Source organism: Dermacentor silvarum, chromosome 6 (assembly GCF_013339745.2).
Source record: "Dermacentor silvarum isolate Dsil-2018 chromosome 6, BIME_Dsil_1.4, whole genome shotgun sequence".
Lineage (NCBI taxonomy): Eukaryota > Metazoa > Arthropoda > Arachnida > Ixodida > Ixodidae > Dermacentor > Dermacentor silvarum.
In genome coordinates, this window is record NC_051159.1 from 46,375,850 (window position 1) to 46,395,130 (window position 19,281).

The window sequence follows — 19,281 nt, forward strand, 5'->3', positions numbered from 1 at the left end:
CTGCGGAGCAGATGACAAGAGGCGCTTTGCAAACTAGTCTGACTTGTCTACGGAATTTACTTTTTTTCGTACAAGTGCCACTGGACAAGTCATCCACTACGACAGGAAGCAGAGATAGAAAAGCTATTCTTCCCAGTTGACTCGCACTTAAACACCGTGTCACCAGCCTCTGCGGCTGCGTTAACTATTGCGCTAATAGCGACCCATCTGAGAGAACTTCCGCGGTTTCCTGCGCTCAATGCCCGGCAGGCAAGGATTGCCGATCGGCCCGGACGTAATCAGCCGCAGTGGAAAGCATCGCGAACAACAAAACACGAAACGGCACGCGAGCTCTCGGCCTTTGCTTTTTGCTCTGCGAGGACAACATTGAGAGAGCTTTGCTGCTCCTGCGCCGCTGATGCAGAAGATTGGGCGGGAACCAGCGATGCGAGCCGCACCCCACGGTCGACCTTTGGGAGCGGCGCGCCAGCGTTTCGAGACTCGTCTGCGCCCAAGGTCATTCCGTGGCGAGCCACTGGTATCGATCCGGGGCTCTCCGCCAAAACGATGACGGCGTGGCTGTAGCTCCCTAGACGCAACGGGCGGCCGCCGGGCCATAAACACGCCCGAACGCACATACACACGACCGCGCACTGAGCGGCCGACGAAAGCTGACGCCTGTCGGCTAAACGTAGCGCAAACAGAGTAAAAAAGGTACCTAACTATCCGATAATTCGACTGCTGAAATTCAACTGAACATCAGCGCGGGACAGGCCCATAACGCTTAAACTTTTAATGATGCCACAGAAGTCCTCAGTGTTACCAAAAGACTTGCTCGATAGGCAGGAAGTCAGAATATTATAGCCAAGCAAAGAAGCCATGCATGCCGTCCCTCCGAAGGAACCAACTGGAATCGGCACTCAACGCTACTCGAATCCAGATATCAGAGGGTCTCGTCTAACGATCTCACGTCATATAGACATCACCCTAGAGCCAAATCTGAAATCTTTCTCAGGTTCGGTGGTTTACTAACGTGAATCGTGGGTCTTGCACTACAGAGTCGAGTCCCGTAGTTGACAAGAATTACAGGATAGCTCTGCTGAGCCTCGTGTAGAGTTGAAGCTCGACCTTTCAGGAAAGTAAAATAATACTAAAATACTGTCGGAACGTGCTCAGCTGTACACAGCAACAACTCGTAAAAATTTAAAGGTTTACTGTAGTGTCCGTAAGCCCGAATGGCTCGGCGCAAGTTCTCCCTGCAAAGCAGATAAAGTCTTGAGTGCTGTAGTACTCGCACTATGATGTGACGTGTTGTCGCGTGCCTTATTGATTTCTTTATTTTTCCCCCTCTTTTATCGATCCATGCATCATCAATTCAATCAAATCCATTAACTGCTCTTTTCAGGGGGCAACTGAGAGCTTGATTCTGTGATGTGTATGCTTACATGATAAATAATAAATGTCTAACAAGCACGGTAGTAACGTATCGATAACGAGCTTAGAGGCATCAGCCACCACCTTGTGTCAAAGGGGATGCTCATGACATTCCCCCATCTATCCATTGGGTCCAAGGCCAGTACCGAATAGAGCAATGTGTTTACCTCGTGCACGTACCTTTTTTCGCGTGTGACCAATCCCTGCCTCTCTTATGTTACTGATGTGTTTATGCCTTTCACGATTCGTTCCAGCGTTTTAATTGTTTCATCTCTCGCAATAATAAATCAGTTGTCCGTCAGCGCAAGGTGTCGCAAGGTGCCCGGGTCCTTAGGACTTGTCCCGGCTGAATATGAATAACCAACTATCCGCTGCTCTCAACTTAAAGCACTGTACAATACGATTGTAGGAGTCGTACTCAAGGCGTACTCTGCGATAAAGTCGAGCCTCGCGCGCCACTGTATCTTTAGCCGCAATCACGTAGACCGCCGTTGAAATCATTTCTTACTCCTGTTGCCTCCCCCTCCCCCAGTCTGAAGAAGTCGGTGAGGTCCTACAAGCGCTACAAGTTGTTCATCCAGCATTTGTTACGTGGCACCCAGACACCGCAGACATTTGCAGGGAGGACGGGTACGACAAGAACCAGTCGGCCAGGATGTACCCTCTTGCTGCCTAGTCTACGGGGTCGCAGGAATTTCACAACGCGTGAAGTGGAACTGCCGCCGTCTTCAGTCCTACACGCGCATATCTTAGTGGATATACCGTCGTTCCTCTCAAGTGCACGCATCTTCAAAGGAGATTAAAAAGACAAATGTATCGCGCCGCGGCGAAATAGCTGGCATTCGCACGTCTTACACGTTGTTTGTTGCGCGCAGAACGACACGAAAGTAGTTGCAGTCTGATGTCCTTTCCGCCTAACTTGTAGAGAATCGGTGCCACAAATCTAGGGCGATCGACCCCTCGGTTCAAGGGTGTAATGCATCAAAAAGCGATCTATGAAAAGCAGAGCCACGGCAAAGAAGACAACGGATAACGTTGTAAAGAACGTTGCGTTACGATAACGGAACGTCGAAAGATTTATCCTCGTCTTTGAAGAATAAGTAGCTTCAGCGGACTAGGTGAGCCCTCGTGCCGCGTAGTGGCTTTACTACGCACAATACTGTCGAAAATTACAGAAGAATCACTTGATGAGGGCAAGGTATTTGGAAATGTCTAGAGTAGCCAAGTCACGTGTACAGATATCCTGGACAGGTTACGTGCTGCGTAGAACAGATTGCAAATAGTTTACCTGCATGCATAAGGAAAGGAAACGCTGCGGGGGGCGTCAGATAATCACAGCGAACGATGGGACCAAGAAAACCGAGGTCGAGCTTTGTCAACCCTACAAAAGGTAAATCGATGACGACTTAAGGAACGCCTTCCGGATTATCTTTTTTTTTTTTTGTGACGACTGTATCATAGCGGACAGGCCATTCCATAACCAAACTCGCACGTATTAGCGCACTCATGCCGTCCGTAGCCTAATGGTTGCAGTCAAGAACGAAACTTTAAAAAAAAATTCCGGCCATAAATGGAGCGCAAGAAGTTTACTGCACAAGTTCGTGAATGCCTTCGGGAAGCTTGGGCATAACGAGACGAACAGTGCGATAGGAAACAGCAAAGAAAAAAAAAACAGCATCAGTACGCAGACGGGAGCGCTGAGCCAGTGTCTGGCCGACAGATAAGCGAGGCCTCATCAGCTGGTCGTCCACGGAGGCCCGAACAGAAAGAATACCAAACGAATCACACGCTTGCCACGTGCGCGGCGCAAAAATTGCCAGCAGAAATGTGCGACACAGCTTGAAAAATGTGCACCGCAAGATACGTGATCTGCGTAGGAATGCAGCATCGTCAGTTAAGCCAGATTACGCGAGCACTCGACAGACATGACGCAAGGATTCCTAACGCACGATTACGTTCGTTATCATCCACCGCTCCCGATCGGCTAATCCTGGTGACAACGCTAGCAGAATGCGGGTCGGGCCACTGACGAAGTCTGAGGTGGGAAAGTGGAATAGAATGCTTACAGCGCGGCCTTGACCAATCATATATTCGATATCCATGTGTCTCCTAAATCTTTGAAGCTACAGGCAATATGTACGCCTCCCGGCACATAAAACCCGAAACGGAAGTTTAAAATCCGTAAGACTGTGCTAAATGTGGGGAACATTAGAGGGCTTGATTAGAACTTTGATGCGCGATACGTAATTGCGCTAAACTAACCCTATCTGCTCCAGCGCTATGTCGAGTCCATGTACAAGATTTTCAGCTTTTTTTTTTTACGTTTACTTTCTTGTGTGTCAAGTGTTTCGCTCGCCTTTCAAGCACAAAGGACAGCGCTTAGCGTTGTATTAGAGAATTTGTCTATTCCTGAAGCAATGTACACTGACTGACCAACTCTGTTAGTAGCTCCACAAAAACGAGACGGAACGGATAGATCGGTTTGGTTGTCTAGTAAAGTGTTCACTCGCTAGTCCCCACCCATGGTGGCCCCGCTCTCAACTGCAAAGTCAGATGCATTTCGGCTGTCTGCCGCGAATATTGACACAACTCTGGCGGTATGAAAACTTCGACAACAAGAGGAAGGTGTAAGCCTGATTTAGCCGCGAATTTCGGGTTAAATAAACGCGGCGTCGAAACCGAGGCTACAATTTCGAGCCCCAGGAGCACCCTGGCGCCGCTGTACACAAAAAAAAAAAAAATGACCTCGTCTCACCGCGGTCGCCTTGATGTCAGGTGCGCATGACAGCATCCCCCCCTCCCCCCCTCACACACACACACCACCCCCAACGCTTTACGCAGATTCAAAAGCAACGCCAGGGACAGGCGCAGTTGTGCAGCTCTGCTTTCTGCCTTCCTCTCCGAACGCTGCTGTCAAGGCGAGGGCGATATTTCAGCTAGGCGCGCAACGGTGGGCACGACCGCACAGACACCTGGCACCGCACCAGCTGCGGGCGCCACGCTAAGTGCAGTGCATCCTCGTGAAAAAAGCATCACACACGTTGACGAACTCGAGAGAGAGAGAGAGAGAGAGCTTTCCGTCTACTGCTGTCCCGCTTCTAACGGCGCTGGATACGCAACAGCGGCGACCTGTTCAAAGACGCAGGCGCGAGGGCCAAGCAGACTCTGGAATCGAGAGGCGCGGGCCTTTGCCGAGTCTATCTCTCTCCTTCTCTCCAGCGCGCGTGAATCGCTTGGCTCAGACGGTGCAGTCAATCGCGACCTTGATGGAGAGGACGACGATGAGAGAGCAAGAGGTCGCTAAGGATTGACAAGACCGACTGTTCCCGTTCAGTATTTGCTGAAACGCATTGCTGACTGCGTTATATGTTATTTCTCTACTGGAAGCGCATTTGTCGCTCCGCCACAGCATTTGCTATAGCGCGCGAGATAATACGACACCTAGACGCACCAAGTCCTGCAGTAGAGTATAGCTACGTAAGGGGCAGCTCACAGCCTTGCATGGACTCCCTCCTTCGAACCGGGTGTGTGTGCGTGTATATATATATATATATATATATCGCAAGTAAAATTCATTACGTTTTGTTTCTTTACTTTTTACTTGCGTAATTGTGAGACATGCATATTGCTAGGCCTTCAATAAACGTAGAGGCGTGAGTTCAGCGCTAGTGTGTGTCTATTTCTTCGTCCATGTAAAGTTGAGCAGTTGTTCCATCATACAAATGCGGCTATCGACGCGATCCTGAGAACGAAACATGGGCAAGTTCGCCTATGACAACTAGTGTAGAGAGGTCAGAAGTAGTCGGCGACGCCCGAACCAGAACACTCATACACTACTTTGAAGCGACGTGGCTACGAGCCTACACACAGTGCCGAAGGTGAATAAACGACCGCTTTCAATTTCTACGTAAAGACATTCTTTCATAGATAGCGTCAGCGTATACTGCTTCAAAAAAAAAATCCGGCCAGTTCGCCAGATTACCAGATTGAGATTGGCAATTCAGATTAAGAACATTTCTAGCTGCTGAAAGAATGATCACGATAAGCGCTACGAGTACGCGAGAGCAAACGACCATACAATATCTGCCACCATCTCTGAAGTTGCGCGTTGGAGACCCGTTCACATGCCCACAAGCCTCGCCTATCGTGAACGAAGATTGGATAACTGACGACGCCTTGCTGCCGTCGCCTCTTCGCACCAGACGACAGCTATACTTCGTATAACCCACAATGTCAGATTGGAGCATTGGAAGGTTAGGGACGCTGAAAGATTTTCCTGTCCCTATATGCAGCTCACCGGTGTACGACTGACGTAATAAAAGCCCAGTTTAAAGGGGTCTCAATTGTACGAGCTTACGACGCAACAGCTCCCAACACCTGTCCCCAGCACACGCTTCGGCAAATAAAGCGCTTCTAATTCGATGCGTCCACAGAAAAGCTGTAGGGGAACGGGCACGAATGCGTAAGCGAAGCGAGCGCAACAACGTGGTGCTTCGTCGCAAAGCGCGTCGCCGTCAGAGGACTGTATACTACGCAGCGCCGAGACGCTACTGCGACCTGCGCGTCGACGGGGCAGACTGACAGTGGAAGCGAGCCGCAGCCCGAGCCAGGTGGCTTGGGAGACCGTGCCGGTCGGTCCACGTGTTCAACTCGTGCACCTGTGAGCGAACGGCGCGCTTGGAGTTCGGGGAGAAGGCGGCACAGGAAATGAAAGGGACGTCGGCGGACGCACGTAGCCCACCGCAGGCGTACAGGCATCGGCGCACACATAACCGCTCCCAGTCGAGGCAGGGTCAGCGCCCGAACCACGACGTGCAGCTTCCTATAACGTACGAAGGCAAACCAAATTATGTAGAACTCTTAGCTGTGCTCCTCGATCGTATAGAGAGAGATTGTGGTTGTGACGAGGAAGAGGCGCTAGATCGTATACCATACCCGGCATGGTAGCCCAGTGGGTAGGGAGTTTCGATGGGCTCATTGGGTGTACGTTAACTAACCCCCGGGTAGTCAAAATTTAATCCGCATCCCTAAACCACAACGTGCCTCGTAACCTACGGTGCAGTTGCGTGACGTTAAACCGCATAAGTGAAGTTTGGTTTATACAATTGTACTATTATTGCGAGAGTGGTCCATAAGGCCGCATGTTTTAAAATGCGGAGACGGTAATCAGTGAAAAACGTGCGTGTGTGTGTGTGTGGGGTGGGGGGGGGGGGGGGGCTGCTCATTGGCACGCAACCTGCGGACGCCTAAACTCCACCAAAGCGCCACTTTCCCGATAACACAAGAGAAAAATGAAAAAGAAAAAAAACGAACGCGGAAAAACGAAAAAGACGCGTCAACAATTTGCAGCCATCAACTTTTTGTCTTCGGATTTGTCGCTGCGAGGTTTTATTTCATCAATCGTTACTGGCGCGTAAGTGTAAATTAACCGCCGCAGATTCGTGCCCGGAGCATGACCCGAGTTTGAGAGTAATGTCGGAAATGGTGTGATGAAAGAGCGCCGCTCAAGACATGCATACGGAAAACTAGCACGGAAGACGGGGATCGGTGAGAAGACGACGCGGGCACTTGCATTGTCTGCTCGCTCGTGCGAGTTTTTCGTTCCCAGTGTGAAAACTGATCAAACAACTGCCCAAGAGAACAACCTTGCTCATAACACGACTGCTCGTTAAATTCTTTACTTCTTCAGTGGTGTCATTCGCGGCTGTATAGGGACTCTTGCAGGCCGAAGGTTTCAGAAAGCTGCGCGTGTGTAATCGCAATAGCTAAAAACTCAGCGCTTTCAACACTTGCGGAGTCTCGACTAATAGTAATGAGTTGTTTAATAAAAGAAATAGAGCACCGGATTCGAATGATTGGAAGCCGCGCACACGTCCCTAACTGCCGTACAGACTACTGCTTACTAATTAGTTCCTATGTACAGCAATTTTTTGTATTGATTGTTAGTAACAGATTGTACAGCATTGTCAGTCACTGTACTGGACCGGTCACTAGCCAATTAGGCGATCAGTTAAAATATTTATCTATCTATGAAGTTTTCCTTAAGCAGGTAATAAAGCGTCCCCTGAGTGATTAACATCTCGTTCCCTGGTTGACTACTGGTCCTGGTACGCACGATAACCTGACGAGCACGTGCATCGCGAGATATTCATCAAATGCTGGGAGAATTAGCAGCACCAGCTCGTTAGCGGGTGAACACCATGTGCAGGGACACAAGATTGGCTCTTGTAAGACATTTCGTACGAAAGAAAGAAAAAAAGTAGGAAAGAGTGGTGATGTGTAGCAAGCTCAGAAACGTAATCGGCGTCAGATTAAGGCGATGCGACAACGATTCCTTGTATAAACACGTCGCTCAGCAAGATGCAGCAAATGACATCACAATGTTGCCACATTTTCATTCTGCGAAACAGGTATATTGTTCAGAATGAGTGGGACATGCGCAAGAAGTCAGATAATGACAACGAATTAAACGAACTCTACGGCAAGAGGACTGGTGAAAGCGGCCCCAAAGGCAGAGCAGAAAGACAAGTGGCAAGCCTGGCATCTTGCGTCATCCAACTGCACCCTTTAGACTACAACGCAAGCAGCAACATTGCGCATTGCTCATGTTGCTTGCAAGGGTACCGTTGTGCATTGAAATGCCGGCTTTCCGAAAGCCCGAGAGAAATGGAAGTGAGAAATTACATTTAATCGGCCTGTCTACGGTCATAATCCGCAACACGTAAGCGCAACTGCAGGGTTCGACATTGAAATGAATACTGCGGGCACGTAACGATTCTTGCTTGCACTAAAGATACTTTGGCTGCTTTCGGCGTCTTGGGATTGCAAGATTTCGTTAAAATATCCAGGTTAAAGATGAAATGGTTCGTCATCGCCACACACGCACTAGCCCACTACAGTATCTAAATAACTATGTTCACCAAATCTATATAAGGACCTCGACCAACAACGGGCATTGCGGAATATATACTGGAGGAATAGTGAAAAATCCTTTCGAGTAAACATTTCACTGACGATCTCGAGCGCAATCGATGCGTTTTTTTTTCAACGCATTCCCTGCTTATTAAGAAACAACTCTTGCAAAAATGAACAATGCGTACCTGCTGTACGATCCATACACAGGTCGTAAAAAACACCTAGCATGCAAGTGAAATTTGTAATAGCAGGCGGAGCCAACGTCTGCACTCGGTCACCCTGTTTTAGCAGGACAACCATGGTAAAGCAGTGTGGCAGGTCCGTCTGTACTTTGACAGACGAAGAGATTTGTAAGCTGTCGATGAATGTTACGTCGAAAGAAGGCGACGACGAAGAAAGCTTATACGTTGCACAAAATGTCCACTAAACTAGCGCACAAAAAAAAAAAACAGTAGTCCAAGGATTAGGTGGACTTCTCTCGCCCTAACCGTCTCTCGAGGCAAAGTTTTCCTACAGCCAGAATGATGCCCAAATTCTGTTTGCCTGAGTAAAGACCGTACTTGTGTATGCCCCGGGTGACATTCATAAATTCGAGGCTGACGATGTTTTTGTATGTATAGTGTAATAGTGTTTTTTAAAGTGGAAGTGGCAAAGCGAGTGTCAAGGAGACACTATTTACCGTTTAGATTGCTTTCTTTTTTTATCAAGTGCGATATTACATATGTGAAACGTTATGTTGTACTCAATGTCCGCACCACAGTTGTACGCATGTTTACGAGTGAATAAATTGTCACGTGCTCACAATACATGCACTTTACTTGCACATGCTTACGTTTTAAAGCTGCGAACTAAAATTTTAAATGTGCCTTAACCCTCTCCTTGCCCCTCTCTGGCCCAAATTTTATCACTGAACAGAAACTGATAAAGAGCCCAAGATAAATAAAAATACTCAGTGCAGTTTTTGTGAACAGGTCGAAGGCTTTTCACATGAATCACCAACAAATTAAGGCATTTGAGGCAGCGTAGGGTTCCTACAACTCGTGTAATTACAGTTACTGACGCTCACAATTCCAAGTTTCGTTCTTATGTGTTTTCCTCCACGTCGAATACTTGACGTAAAGCGTCTCGATTCCTGCAGGAATCATTGGACAAGAAACGGTTAAAGTAGTGACACCTAGAGGTAGTGTCCAAATCCAGTGCCCATCGACCGCTACCCAGGAGTAGCAGATCTCGAAGGCAATGATTTTAGGTATTTGTGCGCACCGGAAGCAATAAGAGGAACTGGGAACACTTCATTGACGCCACGTTTCTGGGCATCGCCAATTGTCAAAGTTGTAAACAAAAAAAAAAACCGTATTACTGTGATCGCGGCGCTCTACCAACGTGGACAAGTAACAACGACAAGGACTGGGCGATAATGCACGCGCGGTCATTTCCCTGTCTGTTTCCGTCGGTTGCTATTGGTTGTTGCACTTAGTGTATAAATATGTCACTTCACAATATAAAAATTCCGTTCAAATTTAGCAAAACGTACTTGTTGCTCTTTTCTGCGTCACTGAAGCGCTATGGTTAGAGTAAATTTATCAAACCAACTAACCTAAATACCTCTACTGCTGTAGGAACGCAACTACACGCTTCTCGCCATTAAACGAATGAGAATTAGCGAGCCGAAGGGTTGGGAACTTGGGAAACACTCGCCGCGTAATTTTAATTTATACTAAAGCTGGTCTCGAAATGCAGCACCTAGCGTCATCGACACTATCGTGACCTCATGACAGAGCAAATTTTGCCAACATGTTGCAGTAAGACTAGGTATCATGATTTGCTCATAAATATAAACCAAAGTGCAGCGCCCGTTCTCGGAAACGGCGCGAGTCAGTGCATCATGACGCATCTATGTCATGCGTACGAAAAACAGAATTGGTTCTTAAAGCTAAGCAATAAACAAGAATTATTTAGAGTGCTCTGACGTTTGCCAGTGTTTCTAATACTTCGGCATTCATTTGTCGTTAAAAAATAAATGAATAAATAACTATACGCTACGGGGCCATGTAAATACTCCTTTAAAGCTGTCTTCGCGTTTCCTCAAACGCCCAATCGGGAAAGCCTGTTTGCCGGTTACGAATATGCCAATAAAGTTTAGTACGAAAATATTTCATGAAATCAAACTTTCGGGAAAAAGCAAGTCGACGTAGAAAAATCCAGGCGATAAGGAATATCGTCACACGTGATTTAGTACACTGACAGTTAACACTGCATAACTCTCGTCCCCAAAGCACATCGTCCCAAATGATAATCCCGCTTTTAGCGAAATTCGTCAGAAAGCATGACAATTCAGATTTTAGTTAAACGGCAGTCACTGTAATCGTGTGTGTTCCGCCTAAATGGTGGGAGGCGTTTCAAGAGACAATTTGTCGCAACCAGGCCGCAGCCTCTAGCATGGGAGAAGGCACTGAAAACCTAATATAGTTTTACGTGCCAAAACCACTGTCTGATCATGAGGCACGCCGTAGTGGGGGACTCCGGAATTTATTTTGACCACTTCAGGCTCTGTACAGCGCGCCTTTATCTAAGTACACGGGCGTTTCTGCATTTCACCCCCATCGAAATGCGCCCACCGGGGCCGGGAATTCGATCCCGCGACCTCGTGCTTAGCAGCGCGATAGCATAGCCGCTGAAAACCTCGTTGTGTAGAGCGATGCGCAGTTGGAATCAAGAATCCAGATATTAAAAAAAAAGTAAGCAGTAAAACGCTCGCCTCGTGGTTATGGGCATGGTGAGTCATAATATACGCTGTATGCCTGCGGTATCTGGAAATAGCATCGCAAGCGGCTGCAGCGGCGCGCCTGAAGTTTGGGCAATGAATGGGAACCGAAGGAGGCCGTGAACCGCGAGCACTAGGCTATAAACAAAAAGTCGGGATGCTTCTGGCAATTTCAAGACGATGACGAAAGATTGCGAAAACAGGGCTGATCTTATGGCGAATCAAACGGGCCGTCGGTATTGTTGGCACAGGGGCTAGGTGCGATGCAGCCGGATAGAAAATAAAAATTATACTATAGGCCGCAAATAGAACGGGCGGTCACCTATACGCGATCTTGACTGTCAGATAAGAAAAAAAAGTAAGAAAACGCCCGCGTTAAGTTTCAGCCGAAGCGATAAAGTATCCTTAAAGCTCTGTACAGATAGCAGAAATATAAAGCGGGCAAAGGGTTACGATATATCATGTTACTAGTAGAGCGCCCCCGATAGAGTTCAGGAAAGAGCTTAAATTTCCCGATAAGAATTGACACGTGATCAACAGATGACAACGGCCCAAAGTGAATGATAAGAGTATGGCATCTGACAGAATACGTCTAAAATCTATATCGTAAGTAAAAAGACAGCAACTAATACTAATTAGTAGCGAAATAGATGTCTACTAACGCCAATGTGCAGGTTCTGTAGCAGCGCGGTGAGCCACTTGTGTTACCGAGGATCAGGGCCACGTGTGGCCACGTGTTAAATGTGCTAGCATCGATGACAGCTCGCAAACTTGCTACAACAGTTGAAATACAAGGCAAGATTAGGGAACAGAATCAGCGAAATGAAAAGGTTGGCTAAGCGTCTCTCTAAGAGAGGCCGACCATACGCTGACAAAAATGCAAGGGACGGCACATAAAAAAAAAAAAAAAGGCGGCCATAAAACATCGCCGATGGGGCAGCGAATCAGTGAACTGGAACTAAAGCAAACGATCGTGCACGCAGAAGGCCGTAATTTCCGATTGTTGGCCGGCAAGCTGTTGTAAGGCCTCTTCACATGTCTGGCGCCATTTTTTTTTTTTTTTTTTTTGTTAGTCACCGACGTCTGGCGCTGCTTTTTCGTCTGCATTCTTCACGTGGTGCTGAAAAAACCCGCTCCTCGGTCGCCAAAGAAGGCGTCGGAGGAGCGCGCGAGAACAGTAAAAGAAAACGGACCCGAAAGCGAACGAAAACAAAAAGATAAAGAAAACAGGAGAGACGAACGGAGAAACGGAAGAAATACGGCCGCCAGCAAAGATGTCTGAGGAAGGGGGCGAGAGTGTCGTCTGCACCGCACAACGCAGGCGCCGTGCACCGAAGACCGCTGCGCAGAAGACGCCGCCGCCGCTGCCGCCGAATGAATGGGAATCCGCCGGGCGGCGCCATGTCGGTAGAAGCTCCAACGCGCTGTCGCGGACTCTTGATGACGACGACGTGTACGACGATGACTCGTGGTGCAAGTGGCAAAAATTGCGGAAGCTTGAATCGGCTGGACACCGGACGAGTCTTTACACAAAAACAGGGGGGACACAAGTGGCGCGCACTTTTTTTTTTTTTTTCGCTCGAAGTGGTAGGTACCAAGAGCCACACCGGCGTGGGGATTACCTGACCACTTGACCCCCTGGTCCTCGAGGACAGGTAGTGCCCAGGGATCAGAAGCGTCCTGGGGCGTCGCGTTGGCGTTTATGTCCGCCTTTTGCGGTGTGTCGGCGCCCATTTTGATCTTGACCTGCGCCATCGGAGCAGACGCATCAATGCCCGCGCCACGCATGAACGGTCTCCACTCGCACACACGCTCTCTCGCTCGCCGAACCGCTCCTGGAAACGCCTGCAAGCCCCCGACCCCGAGTCCAAACCACAACACGACCCCCACCCGAAGAAAAAAGAAACACTGCCGCCTACTTACCTCCACATTGTCCGGCCGGGCGACGACCATCGCGCTCCGGAGGAACGTGTACTTGGCTGCGTTCTTTGATGCCGGCATCTTGGAGAGTGCACACGTTATCCGCTGGAGGCGCGGCTCTCCCTATTTATAGGTCCCGTGACGTCAGCCGCCCCTCCGGCGCGTGCGCAGCGCTGCGACCGGCGTACGAACGTAGGGTAGCGGCGTCGTCTGCTGCTGCGTAGTCTGCAGGGCGCATCCGGGCACTGCATGCGCCGGCACCGTGCGCACTGCTCGTTTTTCCGCGAGCGCAACAGCCTACATTGCCCGGTGCAGGCATTGCCCTCGCGAAAGCGCATGCCCCTGTTTTTCGCGCTGCACTGGCGTTCTGTTTATACGTTGACGAAGCGCGATGAGCGCTCCGACTGCGCACTTGACCTCGTGGTCATTCATTTTCTGCCCCTCGGCTCGGCTTCGCTCTACTGGCGCATTCGAAATTATCGGCGCCCCTTCGTTCGCTTTCCTGCTGCGACTTTATAGTTTTTCTAAACTGAACCGCGTCGCAGCGGTTCTCTCCTGTTTCGTTTGAGGTTCGTTGACGGTGACCTCTGTCCGGTTCAAAATCGTGCGACCCGGGTGCCGGGCTAGAAAGCTGCGAGGCGGCAGCGTCTACCAGCGTCCACGCGGGCCTGTGACCGAGGCTAGCTTTTTTTTGTCCTCAGCGCGCCAGAGCCGCCTGCGCGTCGTCTGCTATGCGCGGCGCCGAGTGGAGGGCGGGAGAGGGGCTCGTCTCCACGCCGCCCGCGCGGGCGACGCTCATTGGTCAGAGGTGAAGCCGACGTCATGCGCAGCGCATGTGATCGTCTCGTGGCCTCCGGGCCGTGTTCACGTGGAAGCGGATCGTTATTTTGGCGCGCTCGCCACGCTTCTCGTTTTTCGCGGGAGGAAAGAAAAAAGTACAATAAGAGGGAAGTAAAGAGAACAAAAGCAACTAAAATCGAATTGCGCACGTAGACAGGCAAGAAACAAACGGCGAACGCTGGACGGTAAAATAGCGGAAGCAATAGCACGACCCTACCGGCGCTGGGGAGGGCGTCAAGCTAGCGGTTTACCCGTACGCGGCGTTACGTTGAGTGGTAGCAATGCTGGACAGGATAAGAGTGGGACATCCCACCCTGTGTACTTTGGGCGCGTGTTCTTGCCGGACGAACGGAAAACCTGGCGACATCGTAAGAGGGTCGGGTCGCGCGTAAAACTGCTGCTAAATTTGAATGCCGCTGCTTGAAGCCTGCTGCTTCCGCTTGGAACACACCTCCGAGCTGTGCGCGTCAGAAATGACTCGGGGCGTCTTCTGAGAACAACGCCCCGCCTGCCACGCTCGCATTTCAAGGAAAGACGCATTGCACGGAAGAGAAAAAAAAAACAAAAAAAAACGGCATTGTTATGACGACAACGGCGCCGTCAATCACGAATCGAGCGAGGCGCCGGTATTTTCGCATTTACCGCGCCGAACGAGACGCTCGCCGTCAACGCGGACATTGCCTTCTTTTTTTAGTATGCGTATGGGTATAATCGTTGGGAAAGCACAAAATAGCGCAAATTAATTTCGCGATTGCTATCGACGAGAAGCAAAAGCAGGTTCAGAACCAGTACATACCCTGGACATTTTGAGTGTCTGCGAATGCTACCAAAGTGACGCAACTGATTTTTTAATTTAACGTATTTATTATTTCGATCACTTCATGTATAACTAATTGTGTTTGCTCGCGGCATTCTGCTTAATGAAAGTTCATTCTCTAGACTTCGATATCGTGTTCCCCGGATGCTGTGTGCCCACATGAACCTTGTCGTTGCACTCATCGCACTGGTCTTAGGCGTGAGTTAAGATGCCGTATTACATTGGGGTTTGAGGGAGCAAGAAGCGTACTTTTTCATGATAAGTGGTGCACAAATCAAGACTACGGCACAGGCCATCTCGCCGTAGCAAAGTCCTCTCTCGGAGTTCATGCATTTCTTTAGTGCAAACGCAGGAAACACGTCGTGGCCACCGTCACGTCGTGCCACTATGCAATGCTTAAAAAAAAAGAAAAAAAAAGTTGTGCCTGAGAAATACACGTGGCGCCTCTTCTGACGCCTTTTTCGTTAGTGTATAACTGTGGCATTGAGGAAACAATACGAACCATGACGGCAACAAACACTGAAACTACAAGAAAAATGGGGGGTAAATGATTTAAGAGAAGGCATATTTGAGCTATATCATCGATAGCCACGCTACACTAAAGAAATCGTGTCAACGTCCCCCTTCCCCCAATGCCAAACGAAACACGTGATAAATGCACTGCATAGCTAAACACGCATTGCCCCTGGATCGTATCGGATCAGTGGATGTGGTGCATACGAATTTTGTGAAGGGGCACATTTTAGCCATAGAACCTCGCGTTGAATGCTCCCTCGAAAGAATTCACCAAAACTTTAGGGCAAGCGAAGCTTAACGAAGAAATTAATTGGCAAATCGAGGCGCAGCTGAACAGACGAGCACAACACAAGCGGGCCAGCGCTGGTCCTGTTGCATGCACTTATTAATAAACGTACATACTGCAATGCACTTAGTGATGAAAGACAGGTGCGCAAGCGCAGACGCAAGTGGAACAAAAAAAAGGGATTGTCGGCAATGACAACGCCAAACGCCGACTACCAAATTTTCCTACTAAAATTACTAAAAGGAGTTCTCTGACGCTGCGATCGCCGAGTTACCATGAGAATGATGGTTAGTACAAGAGTTTCTCGGAAGCTCGTGCCCGTGGCTTGAGACCTTCTTGTGCCGTTGTTTAGTATAAGATTTATATCTACCTTTACTGGCATAACTTTGGCGAGCAATCTATTTTTATTTCCCTAAACACCCAAGGTAATAAGACCCTACGGACGTGCATAATCACTTCGAATTGTGCCATGCATAACGCAACTATTTTGCTGGAAATGACCAGTTCATAGAGCCATACGAAGTCGGAAGGTCGAAGATTTAGGGCAAGTTCATGTAAACTAAACAGCACTCCCAACCAGGCTGAACCACTATCTCCCGTAGACAATAGCCCCAGAGTTCTCCGTGGTAATTCTTTGTAGGAAACTTTATGACGACTATCCTATTTCCTTCTAACTTGTGGCCGTGTTTTCACGGCCGCCTTTCCCTACCACGAACATCTTTCGTGCTGCTTGACTGTGCCATCAAGACCAACTCTTTGGGACTATGGATTCCATCAGTCTGTTGCAACTGTAAGTTTCCTACAGAAATTGCTAGAACAAACACTGGCTTTATAGTGTCGACGGGAGCTTTAAGCATGGCTGTTGAACCAGCGTGGAAGTGATGGTTAGTACACGGATTTGCCTAAACTTAGCTTCAAACAGCTTCGGAAATTGGAGATTGATAATGTTGAGCAATGCATTGCGTTAGAAATGCAACAACTTGCCGTAATTAGGCATGTGTGCGGAGCGTTATATAGCCTTCAACAGCGTTCAAAAAAGTAGGATTGCTTCAAAATTTAAGCTGATACGATCGTAGCAAATATACTCACAAGATGTTCAGAAGTCGCGAAAACTAAGATCAGACAGACCCATGCAGGGATGCTGCTCAGCACACCGACTAATTCCGCCATACTGTCAATTTCGCCATCTTGCCAGCTGTGATTGGCCCAGAGAAAGCCCAGAGAGAGTTGCTACGGTATCTCTGATTGGTCACATCGCTGTCATTACCAAACTTGACAATAAGGCACAATTCCACAATTTCCAGAAAAAAAAACTAGGAGAAAGCATTTCGTGGTACTGCTGAAGCCAAACGTATCGGCCCAACACGTGATCTTCACGTCAGAGTGCGCGGAAGGTTTCATTTCTCCCGCTCTGCTGGCAGAAACACGGAAGGGCAGCAGAACAAGTACGTATCGATTAAAAACCACCGGGAAGCAACCATTCTCAACAGTGTACCGAGTCTCTGAAGTCACGCGTGACGGGCCGACACTGCGAGGGAAAAAGCTAAAGGATTGGCTTCACGGAGAGTTCCGTCGCCAAGGCTGGCTGCGTGGAGCAGTGCTGCCTCCTATATTTTGTTTCCTTGTACAATGGATAAATCCACGAACTAACCATCTTTGCCATGGTATCTGGACGATGTGACCGCCACTGAGTTTTCCGTTAGCAACTTAAGTAGGAAACTTCGTGGCTACAACTGCGCATTCAGCTGCGCACGTAGTCGCCACTGTACTTTTGAGGCTCGTGTCTGGCGCAATTACAACGAAAGAGCACGGAAAACATTGCTCGCTCAAAGGGCGCACGCAGACGCGCGTCAAATCACTCGTCTGGCCACGTTGGCTCGCACACAGGCGCAATTCGAGGCCTTTTGATGAAACCGAGCGCAGTCCGACGGCGCCGTTTAGACAGCTGCAGAGGGCTGGCGGCGTGCAGCGTCACAACATGCACTGCTGAATTCAACTGCACAGCGCCACATGTTTATTTCTTGTTTTGTTTAGCGGCGGTGCCGAGCCCGCATGATTTGAGTGTCGCGTTGCGCCGCCATTCCCGTGGGATATACGAGTCGCGTTTCCGACAGCAGACGCACTGCTTTATAACTTCTGCCGCTCCGACAGTCTTGGCCAGGTCTTTCACACTCTCTCGGCACGCCGTTCGTAAACTTAAGCTCGAGTGTACTCTCAAAAACGGCGCGATTTGGCGCGCGGTATAGCCGGGAGTGCCATTCTGAACGGTGTCACTGAATTCCGCCGTGTTGCAGCGTTTAGCCAATCAGAGAGGGCGTAGCAGTGCTGTGAGCCAATCAGAGCTCACAAGATGGCGAACTTTGCACTGTAGTGGAACTTGATTACGTCCATAATAGCGACTCGGAGGTCAGAATCGAAAGCGCGCTGTACGCTGCCGGCCAGCCAGCCACGACAACCGAGAAACGCCTATCCACGCCGATCATGCGCGAGCAGGTTTGTCAACACTTACCCCGATTGGTCGACGACACGTAATGCTTTCACATAGCTACTGCGCACTTCAATGGCGTTAGGTATATATCCTCTTGCGAGTCCCAACTACCAAATCAAACCCAACTGGTACCAGTCTAGTGAGGGCCGGCCAGTGACGGATGGCCTCCTCCTCCGTTTAATAGATTCGTTGGTGCCATTTATATGCATGTATGCGTTTGTTTACTTTTATTTTTAACTCAGCCTTTGTATCTATTGTGTGGAGCTAGAGTCTGTACGTTTCTTCTCGCTCTTCAGTGTAACCCTTTCTCTATACCCTTTCCTCCTTTCTGTCTACTTTCTATGAACGCGGCTCAGTTCAGCTGTCCAAAGACCACTGAGAAAGTTACGATGCTCACTACCTTTTGTATTCTGTTCCCTTCAATAATATGTGTAGTCAAAAACCTGAAGTATCTGGCGTGTTCACGGCTCCCGCAATAGATTCAGTCGCATGCCACCAGCAAGAGCATAGCTTTTGACATAAGCATTTGTGTTAAATCCAGCGGGCGCCACTACTAGGGCGTGGATTTGGACACCACCTATTAAAGGGACACAAAGAATAACACTAAATCCAGTTAGATTGAAAAAGCAATCTTTCAAAACTGTACATTTTTTTTTCGGTAATGGGTTGGTTATGGGAATACACAATGACGGTCGACATTTATTTTTGTAATTTTGCACCGAAATCACAGCACCGGTGCGTCACACTGTGACGTCACAAATTTCAATGTATCTTCTTTCTTTTTTTGTATTTTACTCATTGTGGCACAGTAATTGTTCTCGAGAGTTGCTAAGCTCAGCCTCTGGCTGCATTAGAATACAAGCTTTAAGGGGTCGTTCGTATTTACCACTATTCCTGGCGGAGCCCACTGACATGAAGTGGCCCGTGTCACAAACGCTTGTTCTTCGCTCGTGAATTCAAAGGCTAGAACGAGGGAAAGGGCAGAGGTAATGATTGTTCCTTTTAGTGTTCCTTTAAACAACGAAATCGGGTGCGCAGTACTGTGCGGTCTTCTAGAGAGTGCATACAGATGAACACGATGCTCTCTCCCTTTCCTCCTCGACCGTCACGGCTCCTTTCCACTTTCTCTCTCTCCCTTCCAGACTGGCAGCGGGCGTAGACGACAGATCCAGAACAGACGGTCAATGGAACGAATACCCGTGGCGCCAACGCGAAGCTGCTGGCTGCCCGTAAATTTCGGAGCGAAGTCGACCACCCGGAGAGGAGGACTATACGCAGTTAGGTCGTGATCCCCCGGATCAGATGGGCGTGGCCTGCTTCGG

General features: G+C 49.0%; 1 protein-coding gene across 8 annotated transcripts in view; it reads right to left on the bottom strand.

Moving 5' to 3' along the window:
- LOC119455472 (sodium-dependent phosphate transport protein 2B) overlaps nt 1-19,281 on the bottom strand; it is a 162,834-nt gene that overhangs the window by 12,832 nt on the left and 130,721 nt on the right. For 4 of the 8 annotated variants that reach the window (XM_049668805.1, XM_049668804.1, XM_037716881.2 and 1 more), the window contains exon 3: nt 12,715-12,838. The exons of 1 other annotated variant lie outside the window; for it this stretch is intronic. In XM_049668805.1, coding sequence (XP_049524762.1) covers nt 12,715-12,838 — 124 coding nt within the window. Of the gene's footprint in view, nt 1-12,714; nt 12,839-13,015; nt 13,995-19,281 lie in introns of those variants that run through there. 3 more of the 8 variants (XR_007467477.1, XM_037716880.2, XM_049668807.1) reach the window with 2 other exon arrangements.